Source organism: Channa argus, chromosome 18 (genome assembly GCF_033026475.1).
Source record: "Channa argus isolate prfri chromosome 18, Channa argus male v1.0, whole genome shotgun sequence".
NCBI lineage: Eukaryota > Metazoa > Chordata > Actinopteri > Anabantiformes > Channidae > Channa > Channa argus.
In genome coordinates this window covers 5,469,170-5,487,464 of record NC_090214.1, presented here as the reverse complement: position 1 = coordinate 5,487,464, position 18,295 = coordinate 5,469,170, and the positions used below count along the sequence as shown (strand labels likewise).

Sequence of the window (18,295 nt, the reverse complement as noted above, 5' to 3'; positions counted from 1 at the left end):
CACTACTGCATCATTGGAAACATCTAAGGCATAAAATCCATGGCTCTCCATTGTTTGATGGCCTGGCTTCTTACATCCTTTGGCTGGATCAGTAATTTTGTGTTTTTGACTTGCTGTTGCAAATTTCCACTGTACTGCCATTTGTTGTTAGGTTTTTTTTTTTTTTCCTTTCTTTTAAATTGCTATAGATTAAAATGTTAGAATCCCATAAATGTTTTATCTTATAAAGCATGTTAAGAACCAGTGGGGCGAGCACTTTAGACTGATTCAGCGCTGATAAAGCTTGATGGGCTCCTGGTGTGTTTCATTATCCACCACTTACTGTGCTTGCTCTAGACGCTGCCTCATCAAGGTCAGACTGTCATGGTGTATGGGTGTGTCTGTACTGAAGCTTGACCATACTGACTGATGTGTTTATCCAGGAAATGCATTGACAGAAAGGAAGCAGGGGCCACAGTAAACTCTCCTAAAACCCCCTGCCCTTGTTTATCTGTATTTATTATCCTCACAGTTTTACTATTCCGTATTCCTAAATTAATTTTTACAGCCGTTTGTTTTCTTTTTAATTGCTAAGTTAATATTTCAGCCTCGACTTCCCCTTCTTCACAAACATTACATCAGACGTTATGCAGTAGAGCTACTACAGTAAGATGGCTAGTGTCACTGTCATTAATCATTCTTTTTGATAAATGCCGCTCTTATGCTCTGTTAATAAAATACTGTTGCTGTAATATTTATCTCATCAAACTGAATCAAAGAGAAGAGAGACACTGGCATATATGGTGTAACCACTGGAAAGCTCCACTGGTGCTGCCTGACCTAGTTGGAAGTAAACATTACCAAAGTGCCAAGATGAGTGTTTATCTCTGCCTACTTAAAGCTCTTCCTCTGAGGATGAGACACCACCAAAGTCAAAAGTTACATTTCAGATCACATCACCTTTTTTAAAATAGTATTTTCCAGACTAACTACAATGGTTCACAATCAACACTACTAGACTGATTTCTGCAAGAGTTGCATGCTTTGCTGATGCTGCATTGCACTGTGTTGCATCCTTGCTAGTGTACATGGAGAATAGCACTCTAAATGTTGGAACAAATGCTTAAGTGAAGGAGAGATGAGAGGAGATGATGTCACAAAGATCTCATTTATCTTTGAAAAATTCTTTGCTCTAGGTGCTGTCACTGTGAACTGGATTGTGTCCAGGTCAGAGATTTTATTTATTTATTTATTTTTTCATGTGAAAACCCATCTAGATGACATCACCCGGAGGAGTATTTTATCATTGGGAGTTCAGATGATGTCATCTGGGGGAGTACTGGAAAAGCAGGTTGACTATGATCACAAACTTCATAGTATTAGCAACAAGATGACATAATCTGAACTGAAGGTTTCTCCAAATGTTGTCATCATGTGGCATTTTTCAGCTAGAAGTACAGAGATAGTTTAATATAGGGGAGTCAAAGGGAAGTTTATGTACGTGTACCACCCAAACTAGAACCAAAAGAAACAAGTTCAAAATCAGTAAAGCTGTGCTTTAATATATAAAATTAGAGTCTTGGTGAAACTCAAAAAATATGCCACAGAGTTATGACATCAAATCTGTTGCACCTTGCAAATTGTTTGCATATAAGTGCATATAAATGTGTTTAGAAAATAATGTATGAAGTGGTGTATCAGGAGGCTTACATATTTACATATTAAAGCCATTAAGCCATTAAGCCAAACCATATTTAAATAAGTTCACGGATACAAAGCCGTGTGGGTAAAACTTGAGATTTCTAGCTATTGATGAGCATCACAACTGGTCAGCAATAAAAACCCGCAGAATATTTTCCATCTGCTCGTAGATGGAGATTTGATGTTGAGGGTGATGGTGGGGAAAGTGGTGATTGAATCTTGGCATCAGATGCGGGAGCTGGAAGAAGCACGTTACAGGTGCAGCTAATTGGACTGATAAAAGGGAGGGTGATTAGTGGTTGGCTCATGTGTGGGAAGTGAGAGGAGTGGTGCTTTAGTGATTTAGGCTTACATAATTGGATTAAGTGAACCAAAAAAAAAAGGGATTTCTTAGATTTTAAACTGATAAGAGAGGGAAAATGTAAATTTTATGAATGGACAGAAGCCTGGAGTTATTGCTAAGATCATTATAAGAAGCATTCCTGAAAAGACCCTCATTTAAGCATTAGAAATGGTTGATCCTCAAAAGGCCACGCATAGCATACTATCTCTTCAGTCTGGGCCATGCTTTAAATAATGGTGAGAACAGTGAGTACGATTTGTATCTGAATAAGAAGCCATCCAGTGATGAGAATGATTCATCTGCTGCTGCATGAAAACACCCAAACTTTTATCCACAGTAAGGGATTTTGTTGTTGTTGTTGGTTGACACTTTTAAATCACATCATAATGCAAGAATTCAGAGTGTATGTTCCGTCAATCTTACGTGCTTGATTCAATCTACTTCTTCCTCACTGCACACTGCAGAGTGATAACAGATGTCTTCGCAAGATAATGTACTTCCAATGTAGAATACTTGTCCTTTGTGTCTAAACTGATCAAACTTAATAGAGCTGTTCCACACCACTGTTTCAAATGCTTGATTCTTAAGTAAACTTGGAAATTGTACTATATATGTACTGTATTGCAGTGCACAAAGAAATTGTCTGAAAAAATGGTCGGAAAAGTTTCACCCACTCCTTCGATTGCAAAGCAGTAAAAATGGATTGAACCTGACATAAGTCACTGGAATAAATCAGTTCATGTATGATTTACTTTAGCCCATGGTAAGAATAAATTAAGGTTATTGCTTTGAAGCTTTTAAGTTGATGTACAATTAGTTCACAGTTTGTAACAAACCTGTGACCATTGTTTAAAGTTGTATTAGTTCATATACTTAAATATATCTCACCACGGACATGTATGCACCTATCTGCTGTACATAGACACTGTATCAGTGTTGTAAATGACATCTCGGTAATTAAAACCTGACATATTTAAATGTAAAAGTAAAATTAAAAATTGTTGTCACTAGGAATAGCTAGTGCAGAATATCTATTTTTCAGCTGCCATGAAGAAACAGGTGGCCAGCAGGAAGCTGCTGAGATTATTTTATGATTTGGTCATTTTACATGTAACAATGTGCCTGTGACCTGCATTCTTGTTTAGACTGGGTGTGAATTCCATGTGCGCTCAGTATTTATACCCTCCTCCACACCCTGTTGCGTGGTCATTTGGTTTACACAGAAACTAGTGTGGGTGTGTGCATGTGTCTGTCATGTGTCTGGGACAAAAAGGGGGTATGGGTGATGTCATATTTCATTACATCATTGCAGACGTGCGGGCAGTGCAGATTAGTAGCTGTGGCTCTTCTAAACCAGCTCTCCACAGCTGCCCTGCCTTATCGGTGTGTCCCGTTCAGTGCTTTATCCCCTCGTGCCAGCTCTGGCAGTGTGTAAGCTCTGGAAATAGCCATAAACTCATCCCTGTGTGCTCTGCCAATCTACCAATCTAGGCTCAAAATGAGCATGGTAAAACCCTTGCATCCACATTCTGGTCTCATTACCCTTTGGCTGGCCCCCTCTGTACACTTTTTTTCCCCCATGTTTGTACCCCAGCAAGTGTCCTAACCTCCTGGCTGAACCCAGTCTACACTTTTGGTTGGTAGGTGTCATATGCATTACCAACAAAAGTGGGGGCAACCAAAGAAGCAGTAGTGGCTGACAGAGAAAGCAACAGAGTTGACAGGACAAAGAGCAGAGTCACACACACACACACACACACTCCCGCGGGAGCCAGGCAGGGGGGCAGGGCCATAGTAGTCTGCACCCAACACACACACGCCATATGCAAACTCCTCCCTGCTCAATGAAACGATGGGTGCAGTCAATCACTGACAGTAAAAGGGAGTTTAGTTTAAAAAAAAAGACCACAAAGGTAATAATGGAGCAAATCGGCATCATTCCAAAATCCAAGCCAAGTTTTGCGGTGCCCTTAGGTTTATTCATGTGGAGTGCGATGGAATAAACAGAAGAGAGAAGAAAGTGTGTCCCATTTCAGAGATAACACAGGAAATAGGGCATGCTCTGTACAGGGTGAGCAAAAGAGGAGGGTGGGAGAAAAAGGGAGGAGAGGGAGCAGCAAAAGAGGAAAAGCATTGTAGCGCTTATTCTCCACCCCTTGCCTTAAAGCAGCAGCAGGAGGGAAGAGAATGAGTCAGGGAGAGAAGGAGGAAGAGAACCACAAGTAAGGAAGAGAAGAGGCAAGCAGCAGCCTGTGTCGGCAGCAAGGGGCAAAAATGGAGCTTTGAAATCGCCCCTGCCCTCATCCATCCCTGTCTTTCTTTCTTTTTTTTTTCCTCCCCTCTTTTTTCTGGCTCAGTCTCGGTTTCTCTCTCCAGCTGCCTTCAGTTATTCTGTGGAATTCTGACAATGCCTGGTGAGTGTTACCCTGCTTTTAACATGTCATTCACCATCCTTTATATGTTGCTTTGATTGGGTTCACACAATGGGAAATAATATTTTGTGCGAATGTATGGTCACAAACGGAAAGGCAGACTGCGTGTAGAGGATACTTCATTAAGTCTGTTTCTGTTCGTCTGCCTCTGTAAGCTGTTTATACTCCAGCTGCGCTGTCCTATTCTGCCTTTGCTTCTCTCTATCAGTGACAATGCATGGGAGGTTGCTCTCCTGAGCACACTTCACTACGTCCTGTGTGTGTTAAGCATGCTCGATCATTATTATATAATTGCATATAACTCCCAAAGGGTTTTCATTTATAGTACGGTGCAACACCAGAGATGAAAATGCAGAAATGGGGTTTTGATGGTGAGTGTTAGCCACATCCTACATGTCACAAAGCTGGCCTATGTGACAGAGGGCAGCCAGCTAACACAAATCAGATGACTGGGCCACACTGCGAGGTCAGCTGCTGAGTTTGCCTCAAAATCTCAGTCCAAGTTATATGTTGAAGGCAATTAGTTTAAGGCATGTGGCCCATGGACACAGAGTTTAGGAGATCAGAGATCAACAGCTCTTTTCATTGCAGATAGATGTGAGCACAAAAAAGGAGAGGATGAGTGTAAAAGCTGCTTTTGTTTAGCCATCGCTACTATACATCCAAGACACAGGCAATAATCATATGTAATCTGTTGCATTTATATGCTTTTATTAGATTGTAATGTTTCTTGTCAGATGGATTGAGTCACTCAGTTCAAACAATGTCAGCCATCTTTACATTTCAATGATTTTTTTTTTTTTAGTGTATGTCTTGATTCTTATTTTATGATTTCACAAACATCCACCATCCTGTTAATATGCCTTACACATCTTTACATACTCAATATTTACATAAATGGAATTAATCAGCTATCCACACTTCAAGTGAGCTATTTCAGTAGTTGTGTTATTCCATTTTAACATCTCAGGAGATTGATATGACACTAAGGCTGTCAGTAACTGTTCGACACACACATACTTCCCTGCCAGATGATGGAGGATGGAGGTTTTTGCTGGAGAACAGCATTCAATCAAACATTTATCTTTCCCAGAATTGGCTTCACGGCAGAAAGCCATTTTGGGTTTAGTAAACACAGTAGTTGATGATAGTTGGTGATGATTTTGTCTAGTTTATTGCACTGTGCGGATACGTTTCAGTGTGACTGCGCAGCTGGTGGTCCTCTTGATTGTAGCCTGCTGTTGAGCCTGTCAGAGCAAAACCAAGCTACAAGCAATTGTGTCAGTCTGTGTTTGTATGCAGTAACATACCCCCCTCCAGCCTGGGGTACTGTATCTCTTTGACTGCATGAGCAAATGTATCTACACACACTAATATAGTATACTTACATGTTCTGTGGGTGTGTGTTTGTATGTTCTGTCAGTCCGGTTTTAGGTCAGAGCTCAGTGACCAGCCGCCTTGACGAGATGGTGGAGCATGAATTATAAATGTTAGTCATTTTCACAGCCTTCGCATGCTGTTGGAGCAAGAGGGTTAAAATGAATGTGAGATGGGGACAAAAGAAACAGTGTGAAAAAAGGGGAAGCAAGTTAGATGACCGACATGACAAAGCATAAGAGAGGCGACAGTCTGCACTTGTTTATGCTCAAGTATTATGTGCACTCGTTTATTTCGGGTGACTAAACCTCTTATGCAATGTTCATTCACCTTCTGCATTGTCGATTCTAATTCCTTGTCTTAGACCGAATTTTTTTAAATCTATTTTATGAAAAACACTTGCAGTATGTAATGTTCATATTCTAATCACTTTCCAAATACATCTGTTTCAGTGACGGAAACGAATAAATGTAGAGCTTAGCTTTATAACGTATCTATCTGCTATTTTGTCCCATCTCTTGGTGTCATTCTGAGTCCTCTGTCTCTGTGTAATTACTCTGTCAAAGATCAGCTCTGTGGTGTCCATTGATTTACTGAGAGCTGATGAAGTGGAGCAGAGCATTTGATCAGACACATGTACAGGGAGAGAGGAGAGAGCCATGCAGTAACACACCCAGGGGCTATTCCACTGGAGGGGGGTCAAGAGGTCTGAACCACTGGCGGTTAAGAAAGGTGGAGACAGAAACAGACATAATCTGGAACAGTTTAACACGTGAACAATATTAATCACACAAACAAAAACATTCTAGGAAGCACGTGTGGTGACTGAGCACAACTGTGTGATTTTAAGGGAATTTTATCTATCTATCTATCTATCTATCTATCTATCTATCTATCTATCTATCTATCTATCTATCTATCTATCTATCTATCTATCTATCTATCTATCTATCTATCTATCTATCTATCTATCTATCTATCTATCTATCTATCTATCTATCTATCTATCTATCTATCTATCTATCTATCTATCTATCTATCTATCTATCTATCTATCTATCTATCTATCTATCTATCTATCTATCTATCTATCTATCTATCTATCTATCTATCTATCTATCTATCTATCTATCTATCTATCTATCTAATCTATCTATCCCCCCGTTGTTTCATATTGGCAACTTTACATTGCATGGTTTCTGTTTGTGCTTTTTGTTTTGCATTTTACATGTCCTTACTCCTTTTTTGACTTAAATTATTTTAGTAGGGGAGGTTGGAACTGACATCAAGCTCTGATCCAACAATTACTTTCACCTATACAGAAGTCCAACATTTATAGAAAATAGTGAATGTTCTTTGACACACATACAGCAAAGCCATATGCACTTATGAAAGAAAGAGAATAACAGGATTTTTACAAAAATGTCTAATTTCCTAGGACTTGGAAATGTTTGATGGGTTTAAGCAAACTGCAGGTCAGAATATCAGCTTCAATCTGTTCTGACATTGTGAATGAAAGATGATTGAACTAGGCTGTGTTGAAGGCATTAAACAACATTTTTCTGCATCTCCTCAACCTGACTTGCCTGGGAGGGGAGGAAAGAGGAGCATATGCCCATGATGGGGCAGCATTGTGCGTTGTCAATAATTGAATCACTCATTCTCTCTCTCATGCCCTTAAGGCCGTAGCACATAGTAGGAGCAAAACAGGAGGGGACAGCTTTCAGGCATCAGTCCTACAGGTCTCTTTAGGTCCTTCTCCTCTCGTACTCTTTGTCTCTGTCTTTATGTTTCTCTTACAAAAACACACACTGGAGAGCTGATGTCACTTCCTTCGTCTCTGTTTTATTTGTCTGCTAGTCGCTCTGCAGTAAGCTGCTTTTCAAAAATGAAATGCAGGGCAGGCGATAGAGGGATGAATCTTTTAACAGCACTTTAGCTGATATTGACCGACTGTGCAGTTGCACTGAATCCCATTGATCAAGCTCTTCCCTGACTATATTTGGAAGCTGACATTAGAATGATTATATTCCAACGGTGATTTGGAACCCAGACAAGATGGACAGAAGAAGGCAGTGAGTCAATATTGTGTGCACTTATATGTAACTGAATATGGAATCCAATCTTAAAATATAAATGTTTATCTCGTATAAATAAAGTCAATGTAAAGGTACGTTTTTTTTTAACGTTATTTTTATTGTTAATTATTTCGGTGAAAACACTAAAGAGCAGCACTGTTCCAATTTGTTCAGTTGGAACAAATGGGCACAAGTGTGAGAGCCACCAACAGGCTAGTGAGGTCCGAAGGTACTAAGAGAACAGGTTGTTGAATTTCTTACAAATGATAAATGCACAGTAAACTTAAAACTTAAAATCTAACTATCTCACTAAAACTAATATTAGTGTAAAGAAGTCATGTTTGTTGCTTTTGCACACACACACGCACACACACACTTGGAGCCATATTTCAGTGCAGTAACATGAATACTTCTTGGTCGTGCAGTCTTCGCTTTTGCAGTGAGATTCATATTTTATTCTATGAGTCATTGGAGTGTTGATGTGAGCTCAGTTTGCTCCTCTCTTGGTCCCTATCATCTTTCTCTCCCTCTACCTTTTTCTTCCCTGCCCTCCATCAACATCTACTTGTCCAACATGTCTCACCCTCTCCATCCACCACCCACCTCGGTGTGATGTGTACTTGTGGAAGCTTGCCTGGAATGTACTGTATCCACTGATTATTCTTCTCAGTTTCTCTCTTTGCCTTTTTCCTTTTCCTTATGTCTGTGCAGGCAGGTGCTGCTCTCCTAAGCAGGTTAATAGTTAGCAGGGGAATTACTTCTCAGAGTCGAGGCCTCTCAGGGACTGCCTACATACATTTAGCTAAGAGAGCCCAGTGCGTCCCACCCTCTCTCATGACCCCTTCCTGTTGCAGACTGCTGCTGTGCATTTGGCTCCTGACCCCACATACCCACCCACACACTGCTTGGCATGATTTGACATGGATTTTTCTCACAAAATCTCATTGAATACAATTACATTTTCTGTTTTTAGATGTGTGGTCGTACACGGAGAGCTTCTCTGCGCAAACGAATGCAGATGAAAAAGTAAAAGTCGTGCAACCACACAACCAATAAATACAGAGGGTCATTGTTCAAAATGCATTTTCCTGTGAATAATGAAGAGTTTGAAAGCGGTTTGTGCATTACTTTTCTGCTACAGTGATTGCTAGTAAAAACTTTCATAGACAGCATAGCCTTGCCCCGTCTTGGGGTATATTTAGAAACAGTCACACTCCAAACAAGCCTGTGAGGTATGGTATTATCATGACCCAGACCAGAGGAATGAGGAAATCCCCCTGGGTGTTGAGTCTCTGAGCTTTGCCTTGGCTTTGTAGTTAACCTTTGCCCAGCCATTCTCTAAAACAGCAAGGCATGCAGGTCTGTGTACTTTTGATAAGAACAAGTAGCACTGGTTGATTGGATCGGGGGCAACAAGTACATTAAGCCTCCTCCAGTTTCACCTCCCGAATGATACTTAAATTGTGTGGGACTTGGAGAACCAGTCCACGAATAATAGAGGTGAAACAACTTTCTCCTGTACAGCTCACAATGAATTGCGTTGTTGAAGTAGATGACTGCTACCAGGAACTGGAACTGAACATTAGTTTGAATTGGATTGTCTCTTGACAGCACGTCTCAATAGTGACATCAGTGTTTCCTCACTGGGTCGCCGGCTATGTGAATACAACCGTACGATACATCTGCCAGGGCTTTGTGTTCTCCCTAAACCTGGTTGGCCTCATTTTTCATCCTCTCTCTAGCTCCTTCTTTTCTTTTTTGTGACTTCCGCCGCTCTCTTTTCTTTTTTTCTCCTTTTTCCTGGGTTCTCTCATTACGGCCAAGGACCCAGCATTTTCCCACAGAGCGTGGTGCTGAAGGCTGAGCCATTGTTTCCTGCTACAAGGAAACTGGGTGGGAGGAGGAGGCAGGCTGACTTCCTGGCTGCAAACTGTGGGTCTATGTCAGCGTGAGAAAAAACAAGGGAGACTGATCTGATCATGACAGAGCAACTGTGTCTTCTATAGACTGACTTTGGTGAGGACGGCATATAGATTTTTGCAGTATTTAACAAAAATGAGCATCTAAATAACTTCAAAACAAGCTGATATCTTATTTCTTTTTTGCACCCTGATTTTTTTATTTTTTTATTTTTTCAATTTGCTGATTCACGGGAATAAAGAATTGTCCTTTACAATATCTTGGATGCATAGTGAGAATTTATTTTGGCAATGTTTTTATCCAAAATTAAGTCATGTTATGAAATTACTACAGCAAATCTACCCACTAAACATGTAAACATGAGGTAATAGCACAGTGATAATTTTGGATAAAAAAAAAAAAAAAGTGAAAAATGTCAGCTAAATCATTGAAGCACCACATCGAACCTTTCAAATCTTACCTGTAATGGGTCCAAGTCACAATTTGCTTCATAAAGTTGCACTGGAGTATGGGCAGTCTTGTCCCAAATAACAGCACTGTCTTTTTAAATGGGATGTGGAGAGGGGTGTGTTAGTAGGAACAGACATCCGTTGGGAGCGGTGTGGTGTAAGTTAGAGGGCAGAGGCTCCAGCCACGTTCCCAGAGACTCAAAAATAGTTGGGAAAACACTGAGACCAGCCGCTACTGAGGAATGCGACCCAAAGTAAAGCTGTGGGTTTGGGGTATCCAGTTCGGACAGGTACTGCTGGACCATGTTTCACATATTCAGTATATCGTAAGTGTCATTTTGTTTTAATACTTTTTTTCTTGGGTTTCCTTGTTGCTGTAGATGGTTACAGCACAGCTGCATGCTGTGGTTTATGGAAACCTCTATCTCTGCATCCACCCACGGTTCACTCCGGACTGCACATTGGTGGCTTTATCTGACTATTTTCCCTATGAAAATGTCCTAATGTACTTTCTATGTGGATTGTGAATGTAAAGAAATGTCTAGATTGTACATTTAAAAATGTAAAAAGTGCAGTAAAGCTGAATAGTTGGAGAGGAAAGGTGGTGAGAGAAACAACAAGAGCATGTTGAGACTTGAACATGAAAAGTATTCACTGCCAAGGGCAAATCTTTAGCTTTAGAGTGCAAATAAGATCTTGGTATTGACAGTGTGCTCTACAATTTAGAGCCAATTATGTACTAAAGTTACTTCTCCTGTCTAAATCTAGTATTAATAAAATTCTACTCTGAAAGAACGAACCAAGTGGGAAAAGTTGTGTTTGCAAAGATCATAAGCTAGATAGTATGAGTTTTGCCATTTTCCTCTCTCCTTGTGAATTTGAATGTTTGACTGTTTCTTTGTCTAATGCCACAGGGGTGTTTGAATATTAAGGTCAAGATGTGAAAAACACACTTCCTCATCTTCTCTGCTCCTTTGCACATTATCAGTTCCCCAAACACTTATCAGTTATGCAAGAGTTTAAATGAAAAAAAAAAACAAAAAAACTCTTGCTTATAAGTTTTTTCCATTTGTGCTAATAAAATAGAATGAAAACACAGAATTATGTAAATTTGCTTTACATACATCATTTTGTGGTTTTATGTTCAAACACTTGCACATGCACAGAAGCACAGATCGAGACACCATTTTTATGACTTTGGCATGCCTTACTATACATATTGTCAGACTCATAATTATGAACAACTGTTTGCCTGTAACAGTCCATTATTGTTATTGTGAAGGTTTGCGGTTAAGGCGTACAGCACTTGTATTTCCACGGTTTAAGTGATCAATAAAAGGCAAAATAATAATAACATATGAAAAATGTTTAAAATCAGATTGGATAATGCGTGCGTGTGTGTGTGTGTATAATTTTCCATACATACATATATATATTTTCCATACTCTTCTCTAGGAAAGTCAGATTCTAATATGGTAGGACAGTTTGTCAAACCACTGACATCTCACCAGCCTCCAGGATTTAACAGGAAGCAGTGCTGGATGGCCAAAAGCCAACTAATAAAGCAGTTAATTGGACCAACTTTAGGCCAGAGAACTCACTATTTCTGGTCTTTCTGTTTTGCCTCCATCTTCTACCCCTACTCTTTTTTTCCCCCCCTCTGCTGTGGTGTTTTGGTGCAGGATAAATGAATAGAAATGGTAGTCATAGGTACAACACATACCCCCTGGGCACTATTTTTAAAATGTTGAGTAAATCTAAGTCTTATCAATGCGATACAATATTTTTTTTGCAAGGTCTAAGAAGAAACAGGTCAACAAATTAAAAAAAAAAAACTGTCACAAGTGCAATAATTTTTGTTGCAGTGATCACAGGTGAACTGAATGTTGTGTTTACGATGTACTTTAGAGACACATTCACAGTCCATTCAATTTGTTTGGTTTTAATTATACCTAAAGATCAAATATTCACTTATTTAAATAATACAATTTCAAATTGATGGTAGTGGTAAAACATTAACATTTTAGTACACAGTGATTTACCCAGTTTTGCCTATTATGTGTTAATTTCGCATTGATGCCATTAGTGATTAATGACATTTGCCCTTTGGTCTCTGACGTTTGCTCCTACTTAAAGAGTCACTCATTATGGCGACCTTTGACCTTAATATAAATTAACTGTCATTGCAGCATTTAAGCTTTTTGCCTCACCATTGATGTAATTACTGTGAAGCACTAGAAAAAAACACCCCCACATTTTCTCACACAGTGTACTGTCCAGCTAAAGCTTCATAATGTGCTTCAGCAATCCTCAACTCTTGGCCCTTACACCTCATCTGGGAAAAGAAATGAAATCATAAAAATTAATCTACCTCACTTTTTTTGTCCTTTGGGCTTATCCCTTGAGTTCAGGGTATATTAAAAAAAACAAAACTAAGCAATCCCCACAGTTATATTGTACATAACTGTACATGTTGTGTTTTGCAGCTGCTATTGTGATCATCTATGTCCAGTGGTTGTACTCGCAGCCAGCTGTTCTGTTCTTATTCACTCACCACATGACCTCAGAGCCAAACCCCAGCCAGTCTGCTTCAAAGCAGCTCTGTATTGGTCCCCTGCAGTGAGTGTCCTAGCAGATGTTACCCTGAATTACCTCCCAGGATAGTAGGGAGCCTATGCTCTCACTGTAATAAAGCTGTGTGTGTGTGTGTGTGTGTGTGTGTGTGTGTGTGTGTTCGTTCCCATACAGCCAGGCTCTTTTGCTGCATTAGCTCTCCCAGCAGTTCACTGGTACTATCCAGCTTTTCCCACAATTAAGTGTCTGCTAGTGATCTGATCAGGCATTGTTGCGGACTACTAGAAAAGGGCTTGTTGTAGCTGATCATTTAGAAGATACTAAATTCTAGAGCTAATTGCCTTCTTCCCTGAGTGTTTGTGCGTGTGTCTGGATGTGTGTCTCATTCTTGCCTTTAACAGCTTCCTTCCGTCCTGTAAACGAAAGACAGTCTTCTTTCCAAGCTTTTTCTTCGTTACTTTGAGCTAATGTGTGCTCCCTCTTTAGCTTTAATTTCCTTTAGAAAGTGGTAGCACCATAGGTTCAGTTTGTCTGGTTCAACAATGGCTGGGGCCATGTCTCTCGCTTCCTTCTCCAAAGTGTAATTTCTATGTTGTCTTGTTGTCCATTAAAGCCCTAGAAGTGAAAAAGCCTAAGGAGTAGATGCCATCAGCCGTCAAACAGGTCCATTAATGCACTGAATGTGGACTGACACAGACTTGACATCTCACATTTTCAATTTTCCCTTTTGCTTTCATTGTTATCACGTTTATTGCTAAGCGGCACACACTCAGGACTCACTGAGGTCATGGATGAGTGAGCAGAAAGCGGGCTTTTGATGAAGAGTGTCAGTCTGGAGTTGATGTGTGGAAATTTTTCTCACATCACATGGGGAAAGGGAGTGGTAGTCATCACATAAGTTGTCGCAACTCCAGCTAACTCCAACCTCTGTCTTTGTCCCCAGAGATTATTCTTTCACTGCAGTGTGTTTGCTCTGCTGTTCTGTTGAGTGGATCTTCTAGCCACCCTGATTGGTGTTAGGGCTCCCAGGCTTGCAGCCACATGTCAGTGGTTCAGCTCACATACGCACTGTTCTGCACCAGCAGCATCTGACAGAAGCCTCCTCTCTTCCCCTCGTCTTTCATACACTCTGGGTCAGACAGTTTTTGTTGTCTATGTTCTGTTATCCATCACCCACCTGTTCACTCTAGTGCAGTTGACAGTCAACACTGTATGATGCACTAAAAAGAAATTCTTGTGGGTTTACTCAAAATACTAATTCCATTTTGTTGCTGTATACGATAGGGAACAATCTTAAATAAGGCATGAATCTGCAAAACACTTTATCTATGTTGATTGCACCTCATTCATCATTCCAAGTACTGAGAAAGACGAACCACATCTGCTTGGATCAGATCAGCGATCAGGCCCATGACAAAGTGCTCTGCAGTGTGACAGACGCTTAGTTGTTCTATCACGGCCCGTGGTCCTTTCCACTGAGTCAGCGCCAGAGCAGTGGGAATAATGGACACTTTATTGTGTGAGGCTTGAAGCATGAATAATGACTTATTTGTCTGGTTGCGTGTCTCTGCAGTGCATGTGTTTTATAATCAGCATTGTACAATTGTGATTGTGTGTGCAGTACACGTTTTGTTTTTAACTGTGATTTTTTTCCGCATAGATGTCGGAGTTGGGGCGCAGGTGCTTGCAGAGTGGTTGATGTTGCTGTTTTGTGCACCATCTATTAACCTAGCCTTTGGTGTGGAAAAGGCTTAAAGAATAAAGACGATAAAAACACAACAGCAAAACCTCATGTACATTATTACAAAATACTTATCTAAAAACTGTTTCATCAGGTTTCATGTAAATAGGTTTACGTTTACGGGTTTCCAAGCTCATTTCAAACAGGCAACATTCTGCACTTTCTCCCTCCCTACTGTTTTTTTAAATTTGTTATCTGACACATGATGCTGAATTTGTCACATGAGGCTGTATTCATGTCTGCACTTTGGCTTCTATCATTGGTAAGAGATGAGTTACAAATTATAGGGAAATCTAACATAAATATCTTGGTAAAATTTCCAACTAAGCATTTTCTAGATAATAATTACCTTCTTACCCCCTACGTTTAGTGAATCTGATGCATGATGCAGAATATTTTTTTCACTTTTCTATCAGTGTAAGAGATTATGATATAAAACATGTATAAAACGTTTTTTTTAGTTTTTTTTTGGTAGCTTTTGGGCAATAATTCACATTACAATAATACACATCATCAGTGGGCCCTCTTTAGGGCATTGCCTGGCTTTGCTTGTTGATATGCATGCCTGCTCATGCACAGGTCTTGTGTGTTTGTTTGGAAGAGCACATTATTAACAAGTAATTGCTGTGCCAGTCTGCGAGTGGAAAGCATATTGATTGTTGTAAAGGCTGGTCTAACGGGAAAGCAAACTGCTGTGTAAACACTGTGCAGGGCGGTATCCACAGTAAACACCATTAGCAAGAGGACTTAACATCAGGCCGCTCAACTCTAACATTAACCCTACGCCTCTCTTGAGAAAAGTATTTGTTGTTTTATGTTTTGCCATTAGGGTTATTTTTCTTGTTGCTTATTTCTGTCTAGTAACATGAATTTCCATTCAAAGTATATAAGCCATACACTTCACATGTGCTAAAACATGCTGTTGTCCTACATGTGAGATGTAGTGAAGCAATGCATACTTTTGTAGCCCCCCAGTAACTTTTTAAAGCCATGCTATTTGCAGTAGCACTACATTAGTTCAGCCTATCTTGAACTATCAGTTCAAATGTGGTCCCTTGTGGTGCAGTCAGCCAGCCAGCGAGTCAGTGTGTTAGAAGTCTAAGTGCTCTGACGCCTATATGAGTCCGTAGCTTCAGACTATATCAGATCCCAGACAGGCTATCAGATGAATTCTTTTGCAGGATGGAAAGAAACATCACACTTGGTGGAGCCTAGACGCACTCAGAATCCATTACTCTGCCCTGCTCTCCCCAGTACTTAGTCCTAACTGGGTTTCTATTGAACCTTAGCAGGGTACAGTGCATCTAGTTCTCAGACTGTGCTGATAGGATTTGGCCTGATGCAGGGGCATCAATTCATAAATAGTTAGTGTACTTCTACATCACAGGCCAACTAGTTCTTCAGATGATGAAAATGTTGCAAAGGGAAGCGTGCAATAAATGCAGAGAGAAACATATACTTTAAATACATCTTCATGTTGTGGTGCCTGCTCCTTTTCATTTCATTAGCATCAAAGAGAAGGCCAAATAAAATGAAATGAACATTGGTGTATAGAAGCACAACATTCCTAGTTTAAAACCATAGCCCCTTATGAAAACACTCTAAATATCAGAAGAGATCATTTGATGGGTTTTCTCTACGTATCTGAATAGTCTTGACTTTATTATTAAGATAATAAAGTTGAGATAAACAGAACAGTAAAAGAAGATTGGAATAGAAATATGTGGACCACAGAATGCACCTATAATAAATGACTCCACACACCCCAGGTGAACACTGAGTAAAGAGTAAACACTAGCAGAGAAATACAGAGAGCATTGGAGGCCTGTCAAGGACAAGAAGGACATGTGCTGGGAGTAGAGGGTGTTGGGGGAAGGGAACCATGGAGTAGCAACATGAGGCAGGAAACACAGGGGGGGCTCCCTTGTATGGCTGGCTGTTTTTTTCTGAGGCTGACATGAACAGTGTCAGACTCTGTAATGAAAACGTTAAAAGCAGACTGACATGACAGACAATCTTTCAAAGTCATTATTAGTGGCCCACAATAGGCTGTAAATCACATGTTACAGTACAATTAATACAGTGCAATGCAGATGACAAGCAGCATTCATCCATTTATTCTTTCACAGTATCCTACTGACTGTTCTGAGATAAAACATAATCATAATCCAAGAATAACATGTATTCTTTTCTCTGTAGCACTTTCTCTTCACACCAAAGCAAAATATTACCCCAGATGATTGTTGCTTTTAGAAACCCACACTGGCTCCGTTCTGACAGTAAAAAGGTTCCAAGGGTTCCCACTGTTTGGAGCGATCAGTTTGTTCCCCGTAAGTTACCCTGTTTGTGAAACATAAAAACATCATTAAAGCAGATTTTGTGTCTATGGACATAAAGTTCCCATCTCTTCCTCTCTTTTACTGTACAGAACATCCCACTAAGAATCCCCTGCCCCCCGCTCTCCTGAGTCACTCCCTGTCCAGCTCAGTACCCAGTCAGCCAATCGCAAAGCAGAGTTGGGCGAAAACCCACCTCCCTCTTTAAAAAAGGCTACAAACACTATATTGCTTAGTATGACCCCAGTATAATGTTTGTATTTCAGAGGGTAAATTTACGTGTGTGTGTGTGTGTGTGTGTGTTAGAAAATGGAGCTAGAGAGAGACCAGATTATTATCCACTTTACACCGGACAGTGGATTTGACAACAAAGCTGGCTCAGTGTACAAAGGTCTTCATGCAGTTGCCAATCTGTCATTACAGCTGCTGCATTTTTTCTGGAATGCTCTTTTTCTAGTGCACAAAAGAGATACACTCACAGGCTCACACACGTACATGGGATTAGTTTGTAAGCCATCCATAGAGGGCACTGTTAAAAGAATGTTCTCACTCATTAAACTAGCGATTTGACCCTCTGGCTTCCTCATCCCGTCAGTGTCTGAATGTCAGCAGCTAATATTTATGTAACTTGCCGGCCACTGCTTACGTCCCCCACCAGCACACCATGGATGGCCTTGATGGCGGGCTGAGGTCGGACAATGTATATGTGTCTAAAGGCAACAGTTCCTCGTGGTCATTTCCCCACACGTGCGACAATAAACAGTCGGTTGCTGAATTTAAAGTGGGAGCTAAATAATAAGCTGAATAATGTGGAGCACTAACACATATACTCTTTATGGAGAGGATTTTCCCTTTGCTGGTGATAGTCTATCTTTTCTGAAAATACAGAAGGTAGGTTGGCATCAAAAACAATAATCTCTGGAAAAAATGGCAGAGATTTGTGAGAATATTGAAGACTTTCTAAAGTCCACATTTGGACTCTTGTGCATTCTGTTATTGGAACACTATTTGTATATATTTGTGATGTATTAATTAAATGGATTTTGGGAAATCAGTGAGTTCTGTCACTTTGAAGCATTTTCACACCTTATAGTAGACATTGTCTGAGTCTGACCAATGATGATAATCAAATACATGAATCGTTTCCCTATTTATAGTGGTTTCAGTGCATTATTTCAAGCTTTATTTTTTTCATTCATTGATGTTTAACTGTACATGGGAAGTCACAGAGCATCCATTAGCAAGTTGAGTGCATGAGCATCTGTTGATTATACAGTACTCTCTACGCTTGTCATGTTGAGAACTCGTTGACTTTGAGGCAAGTGGAGCACCCTGTCTTCGTCATCTTGACACTCACAGTCACCA

General features: G+C 40.1%; 1 protein-coding gene across 17 annotated transcripts in view; it reads left to right on the top strand.

Annotated features, from left to right (window-relative positions):
- The window catches only part of dab2ipb (DAB2 interacting protein b), a 127,422-nt gene that overhangs the window by 71,929 nt on the left and 37,198 nt on the right, over positions 1–18,295 (top strand). Inside the window, exon 1 of one of the 17 annotated variants that reach the window (XM_067483625.1) lies at positions 4,195–4,437. The exons of 14 other annotated variants lie outside the window; for them this stretch is intronic. Coding sequence is in view for 1 of the 3 variants with exons in the window: in XM_067483624.1 (XP_067339725.1) it covers positions 10,583–10,605 (23 nt within the window). In the remaining 2 variants the exon portion in view is untranslated. Of the gene's footprint in view, positions 1–4,194; positions 4,438–10,442; positions 10,606–18,295 lie in introns of those variants that run through there. 2 more of the 17 variants (XM_067483624.1, XM_067483626.1) reach the window with 2 other exon arrangements.